At 53.8% G+C, this 25972-nt stretch overlaps 1 protein-coding gene across 1 annotated transcript; it reads right to left on the minus strand.

The window, feature by feature from the left end:
* Nucleotides 1–24773, minus strand: Slc26a9 (solute carrier family 26 member 9). The gene is given in 24 exon segments (XM_059280197.1): nucleotides 1–212; nucleotides 215–435; nucleotides 585–628; nucleotides 2203–2274; nucleotides 3287–3429; nucleotides 4171–4225; nucleotides 5107–5388; nucleotides 5854–5967; nucleotides 6105–6197; nucleotides 6287–6356; nucleotides 7066–7172; nucleotides 8871–8966; nucleotides 9493–9570; nucleotides 9753–9866; nucleotides 10846–10993; nucleotides 11726–11808; nucleotides 12092–12244; nucleotides 12908–13072; nucleotides 14459–14634; nucleotides 15291–15401; nucleotides 15533–15693; nucleotides 17912–18038; nucleotides 18220–18330; nucleotides 24677–24773. Coding segments are annotated over 24 exon segments (2967 nt in total). The 3' UTR covers nucleotides 1–66.
* Nucleotides 24774–25972: the final 1199 nt, after the last annotated feature.

A 25972-nucleotide genomic window follows, 5' to 3' on the forward strand; every position in this document is an offset into this window, starting at 1 on the left:
TTGTGGGTAGTACCGTGTCTTTGAGGCACAAGGCTGACAACTATAAGGCAATTGGAGGGACAAGGGTCAACATTCTAACCCAGTCCATCCCTGTGTCCCATGACAGCCTGAGACCCTCCGAGGCCAGACCACCCAGGCCACAGACCCGTCTGAACTGCACTCCAGCTCTGGACAGTTGCTCTTATCTTTCCGTCCTTGGCTCACTCTTAAGGCTGGAAGTCAAGGTGTCCATCGGCTGCCATGGGTGGGGCGTGAGTAGATGGGCAGAATGAGCTTACTGATGGCCCAGGCTTGAGTGGGAAGGGAAGGGTGATGAGGTGGGTCCACCAGGCTCTCATCCTTGCCAATCCTTGTCTGGACAGGCTCTTCCAGATGCAGAGGCTGAGATGGCTCTCTCCCAGGGAGACAGGGAAGGTGGGGGGGGGGGGAGTCAGAGAGAGAACAAGGAGTTGAGAGAGGATCTAGAGCCTTGGTGGACGGACACTCTTCTCTCTGTCACTCCTTGTGGTCCTGGGCTTATCGTCCACGGAAATCCCAGGTGCCAGGTGCTCAGGAGGCAGTATGGGAACCGAACGAGCCCTCACAGGGCAGTCAGGGTCTCTGTGTGAAACATGCTCCCGAACATCTCCTGCAGAGACCACAGGAAGGAAAGGTGAGGGCAAGGGAGTGTTGGATCCGCTGGAGTTAGAGCAGCCACAACCAAGAGGTGACTATGCACCGCAGGCCAGAATGAAGCATCCTGAGTGAGACTCTGTGTGTAACTGAGCAGGGAAGAGGAGAGGCAGGCTAGCATAAGACATGAGCTGGTACTGGGGGATGGGAAAAAGTGCTAGTAGCATCTAATTGTGAATTGTGTCCCATCGGCCTGTGCTATGTGTTTTTTTTTACACTTTCCTCTCTGAGAGTCAGCTTTACTAGGTAACACCAACGTCAAGACTAGAGAAGCTGTTTTATTTCTGTCCCATCTAGATGTTCAATTTTTAAGAAATATGCTGGAGATTCCAAGAGGACATGGGAATCAGCCTGTTAGATCTCAGGGGTCCCTCGCCTATCATCAGCACTCTGAGTGACACACTCAGAGGACCATGAGACTCAAACCCAGAAAGAATGGGAAGAGAGATGCTACTTTTAACAGGTTCAAGTCCAGATGTCTCTAAATGTAGTCACCTTCTTTCTTTTAATTCCGGGCACTGGAATGATGATAAATTTCGCAGGCCCCAAGCAGGCAGTAACGGTTTGTATTGCATAGCTTTTAGTTTTTTGTTTGTTTGTTTGTTTGTTTTGATTTATTTATTTATTATGTATACAGTGTTCTGCCTGCATGTATGCCTGCACGCCAGAAGAGGGCACCAGATCTCATTACAGATGGTTGTAAGTCACCATGTGGTTGCTGGGAATTGAACTCAGGACGTCTGGAAGAATAGTCAGTGCTCTTAACTTTTGAGGCATCTCTCCAGCTTTTAGTTTTAAATGCTTATCTAGTTGCAGTAATAATTCATTTATGCCCCTACACTTCATCGAATTCTCCCAGAATGTAGTTTCCAAAGGACAGGGGCCTTTGTTCACTGCTGTATGTCCACCTGCAACAGCGTCAGGTAAGCAGTAGGAGTTCCATGAACACCACATGAATTGATGGAAGACGAGTGGCCTCGTCTGCCAGTCCTGGTGGGGACAGCTGAACTAAATGTGTCTTATTTTACAGACAGTAACAACAGGCCCAGTGATGTCGCGCGCAGCTTGGCCACAGTCACAGGGTTGGCACACCAGAGATTTAAGGATAGACAGCAATTCTCTGGGACTTGGTCCAGAGGCTCTCTCATTCCACAGGATGCCTCTGTGTGTGGGGGTGTGTGTTTATGTGTGCGTGTGTATATGAGTGTGTATACATGCATGTGCGTGTGTGTGTGTATGTGCATGTGTGTGCATGTGTGTGTGTATGTGTGTGTATGTGCATGTGTGTATGTGTGTGTGCGTGTGTGTGTGTGCGCGCATGTGTGTGTGTATGTATGTGTGTGTGTGCGTGTGTGTGTGTGTGTATGTGTGTGCTGATGCTGAGAGGAATCAAGATCTATTATTACAAGAAAGGGGAAACCTCGCCACCCCCAAGGTTGCTGCTCTGAACTGGAGAGGACAGGCAGCAAACACCTTCTGCAGAGGCAGGCCCTCCTCCCTCTCCTCCCTCACCCTTGCCCCTCTACTCACCCGCTCTAAGTCCCAATAGCTGGGACCGTCCTCTTCGGAATCACACAAGGAGAGCTCAGTGTCTCCCGGAGCCTGAGGGAAGGGAGCGGGTGCAGGGTGAGTTTGGGTATCGGAGGGAGGTGCACGGTGGCAGGAAGGATGTTTGAGAGGACCCCACGCTTCCCTCATCCCCTTCTCTGGTCCTCATCTGGCTGCCTCATGATACAGCACAGCCACAGGCAGATGCCCATAGGACCTGCCTCGTGGGCATTATAGGCAGGAAGGCACAGGCTGCCTGACCTTGGAATTCCTTTCCTTTCTCTGGAATTCTGCAAAGGCAGGATAATCTGACTCCCTTTTCTGGCTTTCTTACTGTACTGTTTTAAGGTGTGTGCATGCATTGTGTATGTAATTTATAATAGGTAATAGAGAATATACGCAATATAAATTATTTATAAATATTAAAACAAGGGTGGGAGAGATGGCTGGATGGGCAAAGGCACTCATCACCAAGCCAAAGAACCCAAGTTAGATTCCCAGGACCCACATAACTGGATATTATTGGTGTAATGACAATTAAGAAGGATTCTCCAAGAGTCCCTGTGGACAAAGCCCATGAATCAGAACGCTTCCATAGTCTCCCAGGCCCTGCAAGTGAGAGGAGGCTGGGTCTGGCTCTTCAGCTTCTGAAGTTTTAGACAGTTATTTGTATCTCATATCACTCCCTGAGCTAGTAAATTAAATGCCAAGAGGCTGAGACAAAACTCAGCCTCTCCCTCCAAGCCTGAAATCTCCAAGCCAGGACACCCACTACAAAACAGTGAAGGTGGTGGCCGGCGAGACAACCAGATACACGGAGCAGTCAGTAAAATTATGTTTTTGTATAAGAATGTATAATCATTACTTCACCCTAACCAGAAACAATGAAAAGCCACGTGTGGCAGGCGATGGTTGGTGGTGCCCATTCTACAGATAGGGAAACGGAGATTCAAGAGTGTGGTGGCAGAATTGGTGATGGAACTGAAACCATCTCCCGTTCTTTCTAACATGCATTGGTCCTCCTGTTTGTGGGAGCCCTAGGATTCTTCAGGTGAGGAGACCTTACCCCTTGGAAGCTGCTTGCTGGGGCTTGTCTGGTATTCGCCTGGGCAAAGAGGACCGCGTCGTGGATGCTGGGGAACACGTGATTGCGCTGGACACACCCATCTTCAAAGACTCCTCCATGGCTGATGTCATTGTACACCTGGGCTGGAAGGAGACAGGTACGGTGAGGAAAAAGGAGCGGCAGTTGTGGTTTGGAGCTGGAGGGAGGGAGGGGCTGGTGAAGAGGACAATTGGCCCTGCAATATCAGTTCTGGACAGCAGAGGGCAGTACGATCTCGAAAATACTGAGCCCTCAACCCAGTGCGGAAGGAAGCCTTCGGATTTGAGAAGTTGCTTGCCAAGGAACGGTTAATACATCACACTCTGGAGATGGTTTCCGGGGAGTGTTCATCGAGGGTAAGAGTAATGAACATGCTCATTATGGGGCCCTTGCAGAGTCCTGCTGGGCAGTATCTGCGCATCTCCTTCGTATATCTCTTGGGTCCTTGTGTGCTGTCTGTTCTAGGCATAGGTGGAAATTCAGTGAGTGTCCTTTGCTCTGAGGCATGTCCTTGGAGCTGCTTAAAGCATGCTCTGGAGACAAGTGTCTGGGAAGTTAGGGTATGTGGGTTTTCTGGGCTTCTACAGATCCATGGATCTTATTTGGAAAGGATCCCAAGTTCAACCAGCCAAACCTCCGATTTGCATGGGTGAAGATGGACCCCAGACAGTAAAGTGACTTGGCTGATTTGAGTCAGGATACACACAAGTTAGCGGCGAGCAGATTATAATCCTGTCTGCTCTCAACCACATCAACATACCCCGCCCCCAACCTGTCCCCTCTGCATCTGCACCCCCTCCAGCCTCTGGTCCCCTAAAGGCCCACCTAACCCCCACTTTCCTTACCATGGATGTTCACCAGGAAGATCTGGACTCCGATCTTCCCGTAGGTGGAGCTCAGCTAGAGGGGTGGGGAGGGGAGAGGAGGGGAGGAGGAGGGGAGGGGAAGGAAACGGGGAGAAAAGAAAGGAAAGGAATGTTCTGAGTGGGTCTTAAGAGGGACTCACGAAACACACTCCAGAGGGGAAGCCAAACAAACAAGCCGTCCTGAGGGCCCAGGCAGCCACAGGCATGAGTGGCAGAGCACACCCCACGTCCCTCTGGAGTGTTGGCCAAGGCCTCTCTGCAAAGTGGAGCGGAAATGGGGCTTTGCCAGTGTGGCCGACACTTAAAGTTACCGTGGCCCTTTTTCAATGCTCAGGACCAAGGCTGGGTCAGGCAACATGGTGAAGTCCGGGAATCCAGGTCCAGGCTAGAGAAGCTAGCAGAGCTCAACACCAGGGAGGGACCTTTGCTGTCCCTGTCTGGTAGTGACATCAGCCGGTACAGCCTCTGTGCCCCTCTGACCTCCTGGGTTGCCTCCATCCGAGCCCTCCCGGGGCTTGCTGTCAAACTGACGTTTACAGGGCCACTGATTAGTAATGAGATGGGCCCTCCTATCCATGGCATCCGCAGGCTGCCTGTTTGGGGCACACCATTGTTGTGGTTCCCTCTCTCCTAACGTGGCTGTTGAGTGCAGGAAGGGGCAGCAGAATCAGGGGCCAAACTGGCCTCATTCAGAGGACCCAAGGTGGGTTCTGGGGGACCGATGACGTAAAAAAAGAACTCAGGATGGCCTTGGTGGATGTCTTGAGGCTCAGGGAGCTTGCTCCAACACCTAAGAGTGTATCCACCCTGCTCCCTAGGGTCTGGAACCTCCCTCAGCGAGTTCAAACGAGGGCCTGGAGGGAAGTGGGCAGGAGTAGGGGCACACACCCTCCTCCCTGCCCCACGAGGCCTCACCTTGGCTAGGGTTTTGATGCCCATCAGGTCCACGAAGCTGACTCCACTCATGTCGAGGATGAGAGTGTGGAAGGTGACAAAGGGCGGGACGCTGGCTAGCGTGTCACTAGGCTCCCTGGGGGGCTGAGCGGAGGTGGGCGGCTCACACGGGGCAGCTGCCAAGGTGTTTGGGCTGAAGGTGATGTAGGATATGTTGGCATCCCCTGCAGGCGCTTGGTTATTGTTGGGGTCAGTTGAGGGAGCAGTTTCAAAGTCCTGCTGGAGTTCCTGCAGAGAGACTGTCTGTGGGTGGGAAGGGGACAGTCAGGGACTGTGACAGGTGAACCCCCAGCAGAGGCAGGTAACATCTCAGCTTGGTAGTGGATACAGGCTTCCCCTAAAGTCCTTCCTGCGGGAGGTCTGCAAGCTTCTCTCTCTCCCAACCCAAGTGGGAAGAACCTTCCAGAGAAGCCGGCAGCCTTGGCCACTCGGCTTGAGAGGACGCCCCTCTAGAGACAGCAGGACGCCCTGTAAATTTGTCCACGCCTGCCTGCTTCTCCCACCCTCTCACCCTCACACAGCCTGGGCACCTAGGAAATTCCCACAGGAGACAGGGGGCAGTAGCTACTCCGGGAGCTGGCAGCCTTCCCCTAGAAGAGTGCCCAGCAGCGCTCTCAGAGACTTCCTGCCTGCCTCTCAATGTGCTGGAGGCAGGGAGCCAGGGTCAAGATCAGAAAGGGCATGGAGGTGGTCCTGGCCTCAGTTCACCTTGGTTTTCATGAAGAGGGACTTCCTCTTCTGTGTGGGCATCGCTGTCCTCTTCTCCTGCTTCCGGAGATATTTCTGCTTGGCGAGTAATATTTTCTGGGGGTCCATACCTGTCTGTGGAGAGAGGGCCAACAGCAACCTTGGTCTCAACCTCTGTGGGATGGCCTGCCCTTGGCTCCTAACCCCTTTCTGCCTCCCATCTTCTGGCCACTCTCTCTTCAGCTCTCTGGTCAGCAAGGGCGGAGCCTTACCTTGGCAATGACCTTTTGCCTGAAGATCTCCGAGTTGGCAAAGTAGAGCGGGGAGCAGTAAGTCACAATCTTAACCCCCTCAATTTCCTGGACCTGTGACAGGGAGACTGAGCTCAGGTCGCAGATAGGTCTCGGGGAGGGGACAGAGTGAAGCAGAGAGGTCCCGAGCTTGGATTACGTACCCTGTTGTAGGTCTTGGGGTTCACATAGATGTCCGTGTCCATGACCTGGGCTAGTGTGGAGCCATTGCGACTAGAGGGAGACGGGGAGGGTGGAGGGTAAGGATGCTAGCAGCTTGGAGAGATGCTGGGGTGGGGACAAGGAGAACCAGCCAGGACTCCTGTCCTCAGGCAGGCTGGTTCGTTAGTCTTTCTGCCCTGGGGACCTGGGCCTGCTGGGCTGTGGCTGGTCTACAGCCAGGCATATGTTGATGTAGCCCCCAGACTGGGGCTCAGGAGAGAGAGGAAGAAGGGCACACAGATGACAAAGCCATCACTTCCTGGCTTCTCCTACACTCAGCATCGTCCTTAGCCACACCCTGACCTCCTCTGTAGCATCCTCGGCCTGTGCTAATGGCTTCTTTTGGAGGGGTCTGTCCTCTGACCTAGTGTTCTCCAGGGCAGGGTCCCATTTGAGGTGAGGTTCCCACAGTGCTTCTGGAAGGGTGGGTGGGAAGGTCTACTCACCCTTCCTTGTCTGCTCCCCCCCCCAATCCCCAGCCCTCTGAAACCAAGCTGGTTTGCTCTGGGGTTTTAGGGGACAGACATCAGACAGTTCAGTCTATGCCCACCATCCTGGCTGGGTTATCTACTTCTGAGGTCTGGCAGCCAGCACGTCCCTGTGCTGGGCCCAGAAGGCAGAGGGGACAGTGTGCTATGCTGGGCCTTGGCCTGGGAGTGCCCTTGCAGACTGGCCCCAGCAACCTCAGACTGGGCCAGGGAGGGATGAGGTTGTCACTTACAACTGGGTCTGGAAGACCACAACCAGGATGGAGAAGGCGACACCCACTGCTACGCCGTAGGGCAGGCTCAGGAAGAACGAGGAGAGGAAGCTGACCACCCAGACACACTGTGAAGAGAGAGAGGTCAGTCTGGGGAGAAAAACTGCCCCTTTCAGGAAGTCTTCTGGGGTTAGCCAAGGCCCTAATTGGCCTGCCCAACTCAGATCTCTCCTTCCGTTCTTGCTTAATTTTTGTAACGGGTCACGTGCTGGTACTTTGGTTTGCTTGCCCGTTTCTCTTACACTGAGTGCAGCTCTTGATTTTTTTTTTTTTTTTCAGAGCTGGGGATTGAATGCAGGGCTTCACATACTAGACAAGTACTCTACCATTGAGCTCCACCCCCCAACCCCAGTCCTTGGCCTAGTTTTAAAAATAGAATTCTAGCCTTCTATTTTCATAGATGGTAGAAGTGTGCACCGAGAGACGGCATGAGCAGAGTCAGGAGAGCATGCCCTGGGCTCAGATGCTCCCCGGGTTCAAAGCTGGGTTCTGGATTGCGTAGCTGTGTAGGCCAGTTTTCTAGTTCATAAAAGGGAAAATGAGGTCCACTCAGCAAGAAGATTGAAAGGTCAGAGAGCCATCGTTCCTGGGCTTGCAGGGTGCTCCCAAGAAAATGTGAGCTTTCTTCCTGTCTGACAGTGACATGTGTGTGCTTTGATGGGAACTCAGCTCCCGAACAGAAAACATGGGGCAGGGGGTCTGGTTGTGTGCGTTGTCCCCCAAGGGCCCTCAGGAGCCTCTGAATGGCTCTGTTGGGATGTCTCTAGAGAGACGCAGAGAAGATTAAGTCACATGGCACCATATGGCTACAAGGGACTGTGGCCATAGCCAGGAGATGGGTGCCATGTGGTAAAAGCTGGGAATTAGAACATTTCATTTCTTCCTATCTCTGTCACTCACCAGGAGTCCTCAGAGGGACCACACATTTCCTGACTTTAAAGATTTCCTTTCCTATGTGGTGTGGGCAAGCCTCTGCCTATGAGAGGCAGGATAGCCCAGAAGTCTGGAGCCTAGCAGGGAGTTGCCAGCCAGACCCTGCCTCTTTCTTCCTCCATTGCCTCTGATGATTTATTTACGTAACCATGCTGAGCCTTGATTTTTGTCGTCCCCAACAGCGTTTAGTAAGTCTCGTCTCTGGGCTATGGTGGGTGAGCTTAGGTGGAAATAAGGCATCATCAGTACACTGGACCCTTTATCAGTACTGCCTGTGAAGGCGCAGCTCAAGTATGAAGTCATCATCGCTGGATGTTTTACGTAGCATGGCGCTTACCCATTGTGATTCATCTAATCTTTAGAGCCGATCTTTGATGCGGAACACAACCTCATCCCACACACAGATGAGGAAGTAGAGCCCTAGAGAAGTCTCGAAGCTTGCTCAGGATCCTGATCTTCTGGTTTTATGTTCTAAGCTTTTTTACGGAGCGATCTCCTTTGATTAGGGGAGGTGTGGGTAGTAAATTATAAAAATAATAGCTACTACGTTCTGTTGACCACAAGTGCAACTCAGACCACATGCAGTTCCCTAATCCCGTCTTCTTCACAAGCCATCCTGAGGTTGGACGTGCCCACTTCACAGGCGCAGAAGCCGAGGCTCCGAGAGGTAAAGGAGTTTGCTATTGGCTACAGAGCCAGGGAGTGGTTGAGTTAGGTTTGAACAAAGAATGGCTCTCTCCAAAGCCTGGCTTCTCAGCCCCTGGGAACTAGAGACAGGAGGGCCTTGCGTCAGGCCAGAGCTGCGGGGTCACTGGAGACTACCCTGCACTTACGCAGTCCAGCTTGCTCTTCCTCCACAGGTAGTAGGGGTCACTGAGTTGCTTGAGGGAGTTCTTGAGGTTGACAGCGATCAGGGCTCCTAGCACAGCCTGGAGAAGCAGACCATTGCTTTGTGTCACTTGCGGTAGCCCTCCATCTTGTCCTTCCCCCACACACCTGCCCCTGGAGCCTGGCAGGACAAAGCTAGAGTTCCAGGGCTTTCCCTAAACTCCCCCTCAATCTTGAGATTGGAAAGTACAGCCTCTTGAGCCAAAGGGTTCATTGTGGGCCCGCCTTTACATTTACCCTCTCTGCATCTTACATGTAAGAGGCCATGCGGGTGCCCTGCGCTCCCGGACACCTTGTCCTCTACCCTTCAGCGAAGGGACCAAGCTCCCAGAAATCCACAGGTTGAAACCAATCCCACACAGCCTCAGCTACACAAGTCAGACTGTCAACCTCAGTCTCCTTCACCAGTATAACCGAGAAAGAAGATCTCTGTTGTTTACTTCATAGGGTACTGACACCAAGTGTGACAGTGGTGGCCCTTGGCAACCCATCAAGTGCCACTCCCACTCTTAGGGATTGTTCTTGCTGGAGGCTGTCATTGTCCCCTGCTCTCAGCTAGGCTCTTACCTTGGGGAGAGGGTACAGATAGGACCCCAGGACCAGCATGGTGATCATCACCACCAGAGACACACACAAGCTTGCCACCTAGTCGGAGAAAGAGCTGGGAGTGAGTGGGCATGGGCGTCTCGTGGCTCGACTGTCTCGCAGCTCATCTTTTGTGGAATGAAAACGAGCTGGCTAAGGAGGGCATGCCTGTGGCACCCGGAACTCTCTGGAACAATTGCTCCGTTTCCACTCCTCCCCGGGTCCCCTGCGGCAAGGCTCACCTGAGACCTTCCTCCAGCCCCGTCCACGGCCAGTGTGACAGAGAGGGCACAGCAAATGACGTGGATCTTGAAAAAGGAGCCGAAGAAGTTGCTGCAGCCCAGGGCGATCATCTCCTGTGGAGAGAGGGCAGGGTTGGTGGGGAGTAGGGGCCAGGTGTCAGCAGTCATCTGTGTGAGGGGAGCCTGAGGCTCGGTTTGGAAGGGACTGTGATGCTGTATGACCACACTCTACCACTCAAAAGGTTAGCCTCAGGCTGGGGAGATGGCTCAGCAGGTAAACACTTGCTGCATGGGCATGAGGACCTGGGTTCAGATGCCCAGCGTCCATGTAAAAAAAAAAAAAGTGGACGTGTAATCCACTAAGTGCTAAGGAGGCAGACGCAGGAGGATTCCCAGAGCTTACTGTCTAGGCAATGTAGTCAGTCAGTGAGCTCTCTAATGTCAGGGAGAGATTCAATCTCAAAAAAAAAAAAAAAAAAAAAAAAAAAAGGTTGAGAAGTGATAGAGCAAGGCTTCGGATGTTAACCTCTGTCCTCCATATGTAGCACATACATACATGTATATGAACTTGCATATATATGTGCACACACATGAACATGTAAACTGTCCCCTAAGACTCCCCACAGAAAGAAAGAAATAAAAGAACAAAGAAAATTAAAAACCAGAGGTCGCCGGGCGGTGGTGGCACACGCCTTTAATCCCAGCACTCGGGAGGCAGAGGCAGGCGGATCTTTGTGAGTTCAAGGCCAGCCTGGTCTACAGAGCGAGATCCAGGAAAGGTGCAAAGCTACACAGAGAAACCCTGTCTCGAAAAACAAAAACAAACAAACAAACAAACAAAAAACAACAACAACAAAAAAAAACGGAGGTCAGTCTCTTAGGTCTAGTCCCCTAATCCTTACTGTCTCACCTCAGCACGGAATCCCAAGACATCTTTCTCTCCCCTTTTGAGATACTGGGGTGTAACCCAGGGCCTCCTGTATGCTAGGCAAGGACTCTACCACTGAGTCACATCGCCACCCCCGCTAAGCTGTCATTAGTAGGCTTCTGTGGGCCCATAATCCTGAGCCCTGCCAGGGGCAGCTGGAGATACCTGATTAGAATCCACGTCATAGCCGTGCTTGTTGGCAAGGGTCCGGCCCATAGCCAGATTGATGACGTAGCCCACAATTGCCAGGGAAAAGGCTGTGCCCACCATGTCCTTCCACTGTGAAACCACCGGCACCACTGGAGAGGGAAACCTGCCGAGGATCCAAAAGAGGCAGGGCCCAGGGGTGTGAGAAGGAGGAGCAGGGCCCAGGGGTGTGAGAAGGAGGGGAGCTGAGACCCCACCATATGCCAGGGTCTTATTTGTATGGCTTGTCCCACATGATCTCACTCTCTGTAATCAGAAGGCAGGTCCTATCACTCTTGGTTTTTAAAGGTGGAAGCCAGGGCTTAAGAGAATCAACTTGTCCAGGTCAACAAGCCAGTAACTGGGAGGGCTTCACTTGTTTGGGCCCTGACTCCGAGTCTCTGTTACACTGGTTTTTAGACCCACAGACCTCTAGTGCTATGAGGCCTGGCCTCCCTCCTCCCTGGTTCCAACTCTGTGGGGCAAGCCTTGTCCCAGTCGTCCTGGATCCAACATGGTGCCAGACATAGAAGAGATGCTTAAAGAATTTGGTTCATCTTAGTGTCTTCCTTTCTGCATGGGTAAAAGAGTATGTACTAGAGCCACGCGGAAAGCCAGCGATGGGCGGGTCAGAGAGAGATCTGTTTGTGTTCAGGACAGGAAACTTATGGGGGCTGGGAGGGTAGCAGTTGAGACTCATTTCCCATAAAGTGGCCAGTGTGGACTGGTCATGTGGCTCTTCTGAGTCAGGGTCATAGAGTTTTCAGTGAAATTTCACCCGGAGCCTCTCATCTCCATCAGGGCCCCGGGGTCTGGTGGAGAATGGGCTGGGGGTGGCCTCTGAGTGATCTGGACTCACCCATGTTGGATCTCTCCCACGATCTGCATGTGGTATTTTTTTGGCATCTTGCAGCTCCCAGAGATGGCTGTTGCCACCACCACCTGCAGACCCCAAAGCGGAGAATGGATATCGGCTCTTAGTTGGGTCAGGGGTCTTTCCTAAATGTTTTCTCTAGGATTCCCAGATCCCACTGTTTCCTTAGGGTAGTGTGTATATGAGACAGCCTGAGCAGTCACGTGTTGGGCCATACAACATATTCACATGTGACTTCCTGTCCCGCTGGCTGCCAGTGGAGTGGGTAGAGGGGTGGACAGGGGCTCCTCTACTCACAGCCCTCCTATCCTGACCCCCAGAACCCCATCTCCAGGCAGGCAGGATCCTCACCACAATCATCTCCGTAGGGATGGGGAAGTGGATCTTGTGCATGTACCGAGCGTTGAGTTCCTTCACCAGCACCAGGAAGACAGCGCTGACCAGGGCGAAGACGAGCGAGGCGATGTTGGTGTGGGGGAGGTTTTTGCAAATGTCAATGAAGGTCTAAGGGAGAGAGCATCACAGGCTCCCATCCTTTCTTCCCATACTGCCCTGCCCAGGGGTACCTGGCCCGGGGGAGACATGCCGCTGGAGACATACAAAGGCAGAACGTAGCCCTGGTTGTGAATGCCATCCCATCTCCAGCTACCCTCTCCCAAAGGGCGCGTCAGGAGCGAGCACTAAGGTGTCACGCTCTCTCACATTATTCATGTGTGTGTGTGTGTGTGTGTGTGTGTGTGTGTGTGTGTCTGTGTAAGTGTATGTATGCCACATGTGTGTAGGTGCCTGTGGAGGCCAGAGAGAGTGTCAGACCTACGAGAACTGTAGTTACAGGAACTTGTGATCCACCTGATGCGGGAGCGGGGGACTTTAAGATAATATATTTTCTTTTTCTTGTCAAGAGTTTAAACTAAAAAAAAAAAGGGGGGGGGGCTTCTGAGGGAAAGGAGTTGAGGCACTGCAATGGAGTCTCCAGGGATTGACCACAGAGAGCCCGAGTGAGCGCGTGAGGATCTGTGTTAGACTCCTTCCGCACAAGGAGAACCCACTGGGATCCCCTCTGCCCAATGGCTCAGCCAGCTATTAGGATGACCAGTTCACCACCTCCTGTGGATATGAACTCTGCTCCCATCCTGTCCCTCCCCCAAAGGGTGTTTCTGGACTCACAAAAACGATGGAGCCTGGGCCTGTGTAGGAGGGGATGGTCAGACCAAAGATGTACTTGAGCACCGAGATCAGGATCTGCAGGCCGGCGGCTGTCATGAAGCCCCGGATGAAGGACTCAGAGAGGTAAATGGCGACAAAGCCAAACTGCATGAAGCCCAAGCCCATCTGGAAGGAAGGAAAGAAGGAAGGAAGGGGAGAGTCCACAGTGGGTCATCTGCTCCAAATGCCGGCCAGACACACAGCCTGGCCCGGAGCCTCGTGCAGCTCAGAGGCGGCGGGGACTCAGGGAAAAGAGTCCCCAGCAACCTTTCCTGGCCATTCACTGTGACCTGGGCGCCTGCCACCAAACCTTAGTTCCCTCCATACACAGCCTCTCTGTCTCTTCACTACCCTGGCTTCGGTTCCCTTAAACAAACGTGGTCCTCCCCCGGTGCCACCTGGTGCCCAACTGAGAACTCAGAGTCACACCGCCTTTCCTCCCACATGTAGTTAACCAGTAAGAGCTGGTCATGCTCTTGGCAAAATGTTTCTTCCTCCCACCCCCATCTCCTCCTCCACGGCCACCCCTCTGTCCCTCCTGCCTGGGCTCCTGCGGAATCTCTGCCTTAGTTCCACCTACCGACGACGATGGTCTTTCTGAGGCTAATAGGACCCAAGTTGCTGCCAAGGGGACGGAGTGAGTGCAGACTTCATTACTGGCCCCCTGCCTACCTTTCTGGCTTCCTCTGACCCTCTGCCCTTGAGCCACACTAAACCCCTTGCTGTCTCCTTCCTAGCCAGGCTTCCCTGAGGCCTCGGGGCTCTCGGGTGCTGTTCCTTACTTACACCTGTTCATTCGGTCACTGGTGAACTTCCACTCGTCCTTGCCTTCTCAGGTCAAATGTGCCCTCCTCTCTGAGGACTTTCCTGGGTTCCTATAGCCACTTTGTTCATGGCTCTACTGTGCCTCTTATCTCACCACGGCACACACATTTATCTGTGGACAAGGCCACTTCCTCTGTCCCGCTTGGAACCACTTGCGAACTGGGCCTCTTTTTTTTTTTTTTTTTTTTTTTTTTTTGACTTATCTTTATATCCTCAGGGCCTAGCTCAGTTCCTGGCAGAAAATCTTAGGTGGGTGATGACCGAATGATAGGTACGCTCTGAAGTGGCCGGGGTCCTTGAATTCTGCCACATTGTGCCTCTTTCATCAACGCCGGAGGAATCCTTTGCACCGTGGTTAGATGGTCAGCTTATGTGGTGTACCGGGGCCGGGGCCGGGGCCAGGGCTGGGGCAGAGGAGGCTGGAGGGGCCGGAGGGAGGCTGGCAGAGACCAGGGTTTCTCTAAGGGGCATCTGAACGTCTCTGGGCAGACTTTAAACTCAGGACAGTTCTGTCAGGGGCACTGCTCCACACGAGGGGTGGAGACTCTAAACTATTTTTAAGGTCCCTTCAGTCCCTAGGGTGGGGAATAGCTTTAACACCACACGGGCGGTTTTGAGGTAGAGCTGAGGTGGCCTGCCACCTTCTGAGGTGGAGTCCCTGGTAGGGCTGGGGCCTGTGCTCCTCACCTGGATGACAGCAGTCAGGCAGGCAAGTGTCGCTGACACATGCAGCCTCTCTGCCTCCATGGCTGCTGTGTCCACGTAGGTCTCATTGGTGACGTTGTTGAAGATCTGGAATTTCGACTCCGGGGCCAGCTGCAGACAGATGTTACCCACCAGGATGCTGATAACGGCAAAGGTACCTGTGGTGCCCCACCCAGCCAGCAAAAGTCAGAAGTTTGCAGCATGCCCATGGAAATGACCAAGGGGTCCAGCCCTGGAACACGCATCAGCCCCAGAGGGAGGGCTCCCTACACTGGTCTCTGCCAGCACATCCCTGGCAGTCACATCTAAGCTGCCAAGGACACTTCCCTAGATCAGATACATCCTTGTTAACATCATCTCTTTGGACACTGACTCAGAAGTGCAAGCAGAGTCTGGACCAGAAACCAGCCCTGTGTCCGGGTTCTCTTCCTCCATCTCACTCGACACTAGACAGCTCCGAATATCCCTGCCGTGGCCTGCCGAGAGCAGCCACGTCTCCAATCTGCTCATGGTCTGCACAGCATATGGTATATCTTGCTCTGTCACACTTTGCTCTCCTTCCTGGGAGGAAGATACAATAGGCTGTGCTGACTGAACCCACACGGGTGCCGTGATTTCTCCAAGGTCGTCGAGGACCTAGGACTCATGCAGCGAGCATCCTTTCAGGTTGGATCAACATCAACTCCGGGAGAATAAAGGTGGAAATGGAGCCTCCTTCACCATGCCCTGTGTCTTTGAGGTCCAAGTCATCGTGCCTAGCGGGGGGGTCGTCGGGGAGGAGGGGTGGTGTGGGGGTGTGGGGAAGAGACCTCACCTGGCACCATCTGGTGTATACCCCCGAGGAAGAAGTAGGTCAGGAGGGGGAAGAAGGAGGAGTAGAGGCCATTGACTGCAGGAAGGTTGGCCAGCAATGCAAATGCCATGCCTGCAGGAGATACGGAGAGGAAGGCTTAGCTCCGGAGAGCATCCTCTTCACAGGGGTCGCAGAGTGGGAGGGTAGAGATGGGAAAGGACAGGAGGGAGCGGCCAGCTAGGCCTGGCTGGGGGTGCTCTCACCTTGTGGCACCTGTATACAACCCCCACTGAGTCCACCCAGCAAGTCGGGGATGAGGTAGTCTTTGACCTTGTACTTGGGGAGCCAGGAGAGCACAGGCAACAGCCCAAACACAATGGCTTTGAACTTGGTGGAGGAGCACCTGGAGGAGAAGAGGGCAGGTTACAGGGGGATGCTAGGATCCCTGGGAGTTGGTTCGCTCAGTGGCCTGAGTGCACATCCCGTGCGGTGGGACGCTGTGGAGGGAGAGCTGTGCTTTAAACGGGAGAGCCCAGCAATACACCCTGGGCATCGTTGCAAGCTCTCCACGTGGGAATCAACGAGGCTGGGCTTCCAGCTGTTGGTTTTATGGTTGCTCAGCCTCCTGTCTCTATGAACATCTCAAGAAGGCAACCTCAGTTGTCCCTCTGAGGTGCACTCTGCCAACCTGCTGAGTCTAGCATGGGTGTTCACCACTGGCAAAGTGGCAGAGGGGAAAAGAGAGATGGGAGAGCCGTTCCTTGGCCAACAGGGTAAGGCGTATCGATCGCTACTGTTTGTGGAGCACCCTGAGATCCTTCCGTGGAAAGTCATGAGTAGCAGGAACAAGGGCTTATACACCTGGGGGTGACAGCCGGTGGATTGATGACTGGGGGGTGGGGGTTGCTTTTCTTCTCCCAAGTGAGGGAAGTCAATGCTCCGGGTCCCTCTGGTGACTCACGGGCCTAGAGTCTGATTAGGCTTCCTTTCCTGCCCCGCACCAATCTTTACTCTTTACTGTTGCTCAACAATGGTTTCCCTGACACTGGGGCCCCTGGATGTCACCCAAGACTGAAACCAACACAGACAATGCTTTGTATCCTGGAAAGTCTAGGCAGATTTTTTTTTTCCCCCTTTCAATTAAATACTCTGCAGAACGGCATCTCCACCAGCCTGTCAGCCCAGCCTCTTCCGGGGCCTGGGGCCTGTGGTGCTTCTTGTGCCCAGGACGTGGTGAATGGCTTCATGCATACCTAAAAGGCTTGTGCTAGGAGGCAACAGCCTCGCAGGAGCTCCAGCAGGTTTGTTTATGGCAGAGGAAACTGGACTCACCGGTAGGCAGGCTGCTGGCTGGGGCTGCAACTCACATGCCCAGCCTTCCTGCATCTCTGCCATATGTCAGGCCAAGCAACCTGAAGTCTGCAAGAAGTGCTGGAAGAAGGAGATGCCAGACAACTTATACGGACACCTCAGAGGCCAGGATGGAGTTGGAGGGAGGGATTAGCTCTCTAGACACTCACTCATTCACTCATTCATTCACTCATTCATTCGCTCAACCAATATTCCTTGGCGCACTGCCTATGCGCGAGGCTTTTGTGCCAGTGTCATGGGCACTGTTAGTTTTCAGTTTCTCTTGAGAGTCCTAATCATCCCTAACCTTCAGGAAAACATCAGATCCTCCATCCCTCCAGCACACAAACAACCTAAATGTAAACTCCTTGAACCCAAACACTGGCTGAGCCCATCCGTCTGGGGAGCACGGCTTCAGGGACGAGGCTCAGACGCTGGGCACACAGCTCTTGAGTGTCGCTGGGCCGGGATGGAACCTCCCAGGAGAAGCAGGGTTGGTCTAGGACTTTTAGGAAAGACTCCAGTGGGTGATTCCCCCGGCCTCAACCAGTTCCACCTGCGACTCCACTTTAGCTACTGCCGGTGACCTCAATCCAGGTAACTGAATCAGCTGTTTCCCCAGGGGAGTGAGGGAGTGTGAGGTCTGCCAGAAGTCTGGGGAAGGGGAGGGGGGGGGAGGGGGGGAGCCTGTGGCCTCAGGTTCCTGAGGTATGGCTGTGGGCCACCGTGTGCAGCCTCTTCCTGCGGGGCAAGGTTGCACAGCCCACCACCCCAGTCCAGAGACCTGAGAGTGGCAAGAACCCAAAGGCTGGTGAGGCCTCTTAGTACAGCCTAGGAATTTAGGGCCTCCTCTAGGATTTCTGTGAACCAGACAGAAGGACTATCCATGAGGGGGTGAGGCATGGGGAGATGGGACCTCAGGTGCCTTTTGATACACAAGGAACGGGGCATGGAGGAGGTGCTCAGGTGCTCCCTACCACTCCATGTCGTAGCACATCCGTCTAGAAGTCCTTTGAAGACCCAAGAGAGCCTTAAGAGGACTGAGACTTCAGGAGACACTATGTAGGGGACAGAAACACCCTACAACCCTCAGAAATGGCTAGTGGTTCCTGTTCCTCCTCTCTATCCTCCCTAAGGGTCTCAGGGTATACGAACTTGCAGGCTTTTATATTCAGGTTTCAGAATCTCCCCTCCCCCAGGGCTTCGCTAACCCCTTGGGTACTGGTCCAGAAGCAGGATGGATTTTGATGGGGAACAGAAGAAAGAGGAGTCTGGGCTCTGGGCCACGTTACCTGAAGGTGTTGCGAAGTTTCTCTCCCACCGGGTAGGTGCGGCCCTTTTTCTCAAACTCATCATCGAAGAGCGAGAGGGAGTACGCAGCTCTGTCTACCACGTAGCGGGGCCTGGGCTGGCTCATGTCTGGGGCATTGACAAGCTTTAGGAGAAGCAGAGTGTGGACAGGTGAGGGGCATCCCTTCTCAGTGCCAGCTAGGGCCTTCCCTCTCTGGTCCTCACTGCAGCAGAGATTTATTCCGGTCTTCCCGCCCCCATCCAGCAAGGTGCCTCCCTTCCTCCGTCAAAGCCTTTCCACCAGGCTCACTTCTTTTGGTGGCCTTCCTTCTCAGGCACTGATGATACACACACTCGCCCTGGCTGTTTTGCTTGGCAGCCAGCACGTGGCTGGCACTCCACACCCGTGACATCACTGTCACTGCGGCCGAACACCAGGCAGAGAGGAGGTGGGAGTGCAGGGCTGGCTTACACACACACACACACACACACACACACACACACACCACACCACACACACACACACACACACCACACACACACACACACACACACACACACACACACCACACACACACACACACACACACACACACACACACACACACACACACGCATCCTACACCCCTCAGGCTGGGATGGCCCCACTGACTGCTTCCCGCCCCAGGCCTCTGTTTCCCTGGCAGAAGGGCTCTCATGTCATCCAGCCAGTTAATTTTGGAACAATTGGGAAAACAGCCTGCCTAGAGGCAGGGGGATAGCCAACGTGACCTCAGGAGGACCTTTGTTGGATAAGCCGCGCCTGCCTACGACTTCACCAACAGGTTTCCCCGGGAAGGACAATGGTGTGCTTGGGGAAGTCTGGATGGTCGGCTTCAGCTCTCTCCCACAGCTTCCTGTGCCGAGCGCTTCCTCCACCCTTGTGTACTGGTGTGTCTCTCCTCCTCACGCTTTGCGCAACCTCAGCGATGTTCCAGGAGCTGAGCTGGGCAGAGCTCGGTGCCAGGGCCCTTGGGGCCCGAAGGAGTTCCCTGTGAGAACCTTTCCTCCGCCCTCCTCTAACTCGGACCCCTTCCCCTGTCCCTCAAGCCCAGCTGGCAAAAGCTATGTAGAGGCCCTCAGGGGAGGAGAGAGATACGGTGGTCTGAGGGAAGACTTGCATTTGAGAGGTCCTGGGGAATCTGGGTTGACGGTAACCACGAAAGGTTTGAGATAGGGTTGAACATGTGCAACCACAGAGGGACCCACCCCGCCAGACTTTCTAGGGGAAGGCCTCAGGGAGTGGTTAGCATATGCCTTTTTGGAAGAGAACACTGGCAAGAGCTGAGCATCCAGGGATCCGAGACTGGTCCTGGCTTTGTTGGAAAGAAGGAAAAGGTCATATTGCTCCTCTGATCCTCCAAACCCTCCTCAGCAGTGTGCGCTCGGCTGCCCACTGCACGGGGGTGTAGGCATGACGGCTGAGGAGGAATTAAGTAAAACGAAAAGGCCGGCAACACGGGGGTCTCCGTTAAGGAAGTGCTTGAGTTGATTGGTGTATCCATTCCTTTGGTCTGGGGGCTGAGGCAGCTAAGGGCTGGACTGTTAGTGAAACCCGGTGATGATACCCACCAGAGGGTAAAAATGGGTGGAGGAACCTACCTGCAGAGCCCCTGCCCAGCTACTCGCTTGGTATTTAGTATCTAACAAACGCTTGCTCGTTGAGAGAATCAACCAGTGGGGTTTTGGAGGAGACACCGGCAGAAGTGAGTAAGGGCCATGGTATGTGAGACATGTAGTGGGAGAAACTCAGAGTGGCCTCAAGAAAACAGCCCAAGTTTTAGAGGCAGAATGACCTGGCTTCCAAGATGCGGTTTCTTCATCTGTAAGTGGGGATAATAACAGTCTCGGGCAGTTGGTGTGTGGATTAAGTGAGCTTGTGTGTGACTGACGCGCCGGTTTCCTAGGTTCCCAGTGAATGGTAAGGACACTGATTATTAAGATGGGAGGAGGCTGTCTTCCTTAACGAGAGATGATTCTCCAGCCACCAGTCTTCATGCTTCACGGAGCAGCATGGCTTCGTTTGCCCCCCAACCTCCCTGGAGTCTGCCAGGGTCTGCCTTTCTAGCTGGTTTGCTGGACAGGCTCTTTGGGAGCTGTGAGTGCCAAGAACGACTTCTCAGAGGAACCCATAGGGCCTGGCCCGGCTTTAGGGATGCTCACAGTTTGGGGAGTATGTCTCAGGCTACTGAACAGACCAAAAGAACTGGCCAAATGTTTCAAGGTGAGCTGACTGACGAAAAAGCAGAGCCACTTAGAACAGGAATGAGAGGGAGGGAGTCTGGCTTCTGTGCTAGCCAGTAGGACGGGGTGGTGGGGGTGGGTGGGTGGTGGGCTGAAGGATTGCCCTAGGCTATTTACTTTTAAAGGCTATCTGTTCTGCTAGCACATTTGTGGGGGGTGGGGGGGTATCCCATGCTATTATTCCAGATCCCCCAGCAGCTCTTCCATTTCCTCAGGGGTCTCCCTCTCTCCCTCCACCCAGTCACTCCTTTCCTGCCTCTTGTCCCCATGCCCCAGCCAATCCTAAGGCCAGTCCGTTCCTCCTCCATTGCTCCTTTCTCCTCCTGGGCCGGGCCTTCGCCCTGCCCCCACCCTCCAGGTCTGGCTCCGCTCGAGTACCATTCTTCGCTGAATTTTTGGCCGCCAGCTCCCCTCTCCCACTCGGCACCTATGTCCGGCTGGAAAGCCCAGTCGTCATTTCCAGAAGGACCAAGCCCAGGCTCCTTGTTCAGGCCTTGTGTTCGACGATCCAGTTGACTGGTCCCTCTGCCCTGAGCAGGCTGGTTGTTCACCCCAAACAGGCTTGGGTCTCTCTCCAAAGTGCCTCCTCACCCTAGGTGGCTCTGACTCATTGCTGTCTTTCTAGCCCTGCCTGTCCTCAAGACCTGCTCGAATTCCTGCCCCCACCCCCAGCCGGAAGCCTTTCCCACCACCCCGGCCTGTGGGGACTGCTCTTTCCTCTCAGTTCTCCTTCCTGGCTAGTCTGGTCCGGGTACTGTGGTGGGATTCAGCCATCCCTGGCTGCCTGTCCAGGAAAGGGAGGGAGGAAAGGGGCAGGGGTGGGAATCCTTTCGAGAGTAATGGGTGTGTGACTCAGCATGGTCTCTGCCCCTCTGGGCAAGGCTTCCCTGCAGCCTGAACTTTGGGAGTCCCCAGTGACACAGGCTACCAGAAGGAAAAGTCCCCTTGCTTTTGGTAACAGTCTGTTCCTTTCCCACACTCTTCCTCATCTATACCAGGAGCAGGGTGTTGCAGGGGACCAGGGCTTTTCACAAGCCTGTTTATGAAAAGGAGAAGCCAGCAGCTGGTTGAAGTTAGGAAGTTTTGTCTAGACGAGGATTTGAGACTCTGCTGGTCCAACTCTCTTATTTTGTGTTTGAGGGAAACTGAGTCATGGAGAACGGCAGATGTGTGTGAACTGGGCCTCGACAACTACTCAGATGTTTCTGGTGGAAGGGGCTCTAGGACCCCAAGGGACAACACTGACGTGTGCTCTCGGATGACCTGTGATCAGACAAGTCTTCTGGGTTCTGTTTTACCTCCCGAGGACTCTGCCTGGGTTTTGCCTCCTCTCCTGGCCTCAGCTTGTCTGGCACGATGACAGAGGGGCAAGTGTGGGTTCAGGGACAACCCTGGCTCTGTTTTCAGGAAGGGAAGGCTGAGGTGGGGTGGGGTGGGCACAGCAAGGATGGTCCCTTCATCCCCAGTCAGTCCTCCAGACCCCGGTGCTGTGGAGTAAAGCGGAGTGTGAGGAGGGAAAGGGGATGAGCCACCACAGTGGAGAGGACCTCTTAGGGGTTCTCAGAGAGCTAAGAGAGCCTCAAGATGTTGGATTGGGTGGGTAAAAAAAACAACAAGAAGGCCGAAGAGATGGTTTCAGGGGTTAAGAGCACTTGTCGCTCTTGCAGAAGACTGGGGTTCAATTCCCAGCACCCACATGGTGGCTTATAACCCCTAACTCTAGTTCCAGGGAATCTGACAGCCTCTTCTGCCCCTGCAGGCACCAGGCACACACGTGGTATACATGCATACATATAGGCAAAATTTATACATAAAATTTAAATCCCCCATACAACACAAAAGAGCAAGACAGTGAGAGAGGTATCTGGAACGAGATGATCTGATCCCTAGTTAAACACAGTCCGGGTGGGCCAAGTGTCGCTCTGTGGCCACAGCGGTGTATCAAGCCCCAACCCCATCACACAGTGTGTGTGTCCTCTGCTTCAACAGATTGCAGGTGCCATGTGACAGTACTGAGGGACAGAAAGGTGAATCTCACTGTGGAGAAAGGGGGAGGGTATCCTGAAGAGCAAGGGGAGGAGAGAGAGGGGGGAGGGAGGGGAAGGGAAGGGAAGGGAAGGGAAGGGAAGGGAAGGGAAGGGAAGAGAGGACATGTGGTCACATAAGCAATTCCTAAATCTGGGGCTGGGGAAGGAGTAAGGTCAGCCTGAGGCTGGAGGAATCTTGAGACCTTGTACAGCTGAGGACCCCCTCCAATGAGCTCGGACAAAAGAAAGCCCACCGGACCTCCTCCCTAGCTTGTGTCCAACTAGGTCTGTGGATCCCCTTAGGATGCTTGGATGGGGGGAGGGGTGGGGTGCTCAGCACGATGCCCAAGGGAACGAAGGGCAGGGTGCCTGGCCCTGGGAAGCATCGTCAGTTCTGGTTTAGTATTATCACTGTCACTATGGAAGATTCCCTTTCTAGCTCTGCCTTCTCAGGCAGCTCACTTGGCCTTCCTCTTCCTCCCTGACCCTAAGCTTCAGCGGCAGGCCCTCATACTCCCGATGGTTTTGGGACTAATGGAGGGAGACACAAGTCTTTTCTGTAGAAGGAGGGACACGGGGGAGTAGAAAGCTGAGGGCCTGCCCATGGATTCCTGTCATGACTGGAGGTGACCCTGTCACTGCAGCCCAGAATGACTTCCTCCCTAAGCCCTGGCTGGGGGGGAGGGTGCCTCAGGGGAGTTGTTCCTTGACACACCTGTGCCAGACACTGGAGCAGCCCTAGCTTGGCAGATCACAGGTGTCCTTATCACAGGTTCTGGGGGAGTGGAAAGGTCACCTTGAGGTCCCCTTGCCGTCCTCATCTAGGGTAGGTATCCCAAGAAAGGGCAGTCTCTCTACGGCTCTAAGCTGGTCGACAGGACAGAAGGCCTGGGTCCTAGCTGGAGACCATGTCCCTGCCAGGAGGAGGGAGGCTCTAGAAGCCTGACACCCCTAAGGCCTTTTGAAATACTCTTTCTATTGTCACTGGGTTTCTTGGGCAAATCTGCAGTCCCCTTCTAGCCCCAGGCGACGTCCTCCTTTGTGATATAAGGCAAATGTTGACTCTCTGGCTGTTCTGGGACTGTATCCTGTGAAGGGGACTCACTGCTGTGGCACTCAAGTCCCCATTCCTTATCTCCAGGCCTACTTGCCCGTCTGCTCTCCCTGTTGAGGAGGGATGAACTGGGACTAAGTCCCAGTGGAGGGACAAAGTGAGATGCTGAACAGTGAGACGTGCCCCAGGGCACGAGGTCCCTGTAAGGACACATGGGTTAGAGTCTTAGAAATCCCTAAAGAGACCAGCGAATCCAAGAATCTAGGCCAGAATTCCAGGTGGCCTTGAGGGAAGGCTGACTCTTCTGGAGGATTATATCTTTCAAGTCATGACCAAATCACTCTCCCTTTAGCTCACATCCAGCTGGCCCCCATTCCTTTTACAAGCCTCCTCAGGTTATTTTGTATAATTGGACACACTTTCACTGAGTATAGATTTTATGTCACTCTGTTGGAAGCCCTCGAGTACTAAGAGATAAGGGGACAACTTTGTTTCAGGGTTCTGTACAGTGAACCCCAGGTCAGGACCGACCCCGGCATGTACTGGGAAGGCTGGTATAGTAGCGGATCTAGTTCTGGTATGTGCTGGTCTTCATGCTGCCCAAGCAGGCTCTGGCCAGGTTCTGAGAGTGAGTGTGTGTGTGTGTGAGTGTGAGTGTGTGTGTGTGTGTGTGTGTGTGTGTGTGTGTTGGAGGGGGGCTGGCTGCAGGGGCTCTGGGAGAGAAGTATCTTCAATTAAAAACACATAGGGAGAAATTCCTGTCTCAGTTTGTCCTATTTCTCGGTGGGGAAGGCTTTGCCACTCTAAGGGGCACATCCTTACAGCTGGTCTTCTCCAGGCACTCAGTCCTAACAGACCCAAGTTCAACCGAGTAGTCGGTGCTGTGATGATAAAAGATTTGCTTGGCTTAGTTTGGGGATCCTCTGGGCTGACTTCCTGTCTAAGGACGCCTTGGGACCCCTTAGAACTATGTGGTGGGAAGTTCAGGAGCTGGGCACTTATGGGCTTGGCTCCTGCCCTACTGCACTGACCCAGACCCTTTCATGCTGCACCATCACACTCCCCCTGCCTGACTGGATCCTGTCCCTCACTTGACTTCTGCTCCTTAGCTTCCTCTCTGTCCACCTCTTTCAGCTTCACAGAAGTAACAGGGACCAAATAGGAGTCCACACAGCTCATGCTCAGTACCCTGAGCTCGGGGAAGTAAGGGAGGGAAGGAGGGGGTCTAGGTACCGAAGAACAGGGACAGCCACCCGGACAGATATACCCAGAGCTCTCTGCTTCCAGGACTTGAGTAGAGAGAGCGGGCTACTTAAGAGACCCAGGTGGCCCAGGAAGGCCCAGGCTCCATTCTTTCTCCGGGAGGGCCTTGTTTTACCCCACTCTAGCTGAGTGTCACTGACCTCCTCCAATCCAGTGTCCGTTCTGCTTATTCCTCAGCCTGGCAGCTGAGGTCTTTACGGTGGACTCCACATAGGGCAGGGCTGCAGGGCTGCTCATAGGCGCCGGTCCAGAGTGTCCTCGTTACTTGTGCTCAGGTTGGCAAGTGCCCACCCTCTCATCTCTCTTTTGAGGTACCCCTGGGGCCTGTCCTCTTCTCTGGATAACCCCCAGCCCTTAGGGTGGGTTGGGCTGGGTGGGGCTTACCTCTGAGTGAGCAGAGCCGGCTGGGCAGGGCTGCAGGTGTGTCCGGGCAGCGGGCAGCAGGCAGCAAAGAGGTGTTCCTGAGGTGTGTGAAAGGGCTCTGCTCAAATAATCCAGGGAGGCGTTTATAAATAACTTCACCTCAGGGCCACAGGTGAGCCCCGGCTTCTGATTGGCTCGGAGGGGAAGTGGTTTTGAACACTACACCAGAGCTAAGCCTAAGGAGATAGGAAAAGGAGATAAGGGGAGAAGGTCCCAAATGAACAGCCCTTTTTTTGTTTTTACCCAGGGAGCAGGGCTGTTTGATGGGGGCTTGGCACTTCCTAAATCCACCCTAAAGACAATAGGTCACATTCAGCGGGGCCACTACCCCACAGACTCCCCCAAGGCAGTCAGCAGAGGAGGGGCACCAGGCAGATTCCTCTCTGAGCCCTGCTGTCCTGCTGCTTATAGGGCTGGGGGTCAAGCCACACAGCCTCTTGGACAATGGACGCTATTGAAGGCACCTGAGGGGTGGGGCTCTGAGGCCCTCGCTTTGAAGATTGGGGAACTGGAGGTGGGGGACAGTGGACCTCTGAGCACCCTGGGAAAGGGAATGAATGGTGTCTGGAGGCCCGGGAGGAGCTGAAGTGGAGACTTGGTTTCCAGTTCTGTCCCTGACCTTAAACCATTGTGAAATTTGTCCCCGTGCAGTATGCTCAGAACCATCAGAGATGCATGAGGCTCAGGATCACTATGGTAAAGAAGCTCAAGACAGAGGACCTATAGCAAATTTAGGCAAGGTGTTCCAGAAGCCAGTAACTCTCTACACCACAGGCTCCACCCCTTCCAGGAGCCGTTGTAGCAGAGCCAATGGTAATGCTTAGGTCCCCAGCTGCCTTTGGGGGCAGAGCTGCAAGTTCCATGGCCACAGATGCAGCCAGAGACCTCTGAAAGCAGTGTGGGAATCCAGCATGTGGGATTCCTCCCTGATGCCAGGTGCCCTTTTTTTCCAAGACATCCTGTACTAGACTATCCCAGCCCCGAGTTGTCCTTCCATCTCTCTGAGATAAAAC

This window comes from Peromyscus eremicus, chromosome 15 (genome assembly GCF_949786415.1).
Source record: "Peromyscus eremicus chromosome 15, PerEre_H2_v1, whole genome shotgun sequence".
NCBI classification, from domain to species: domain Eukaryota; kingdom Metazoa; phylum Chordata; class Mammalia; order Rodentia; family Cricetidae; genus Peromyscus; species Peromyscus eremicus.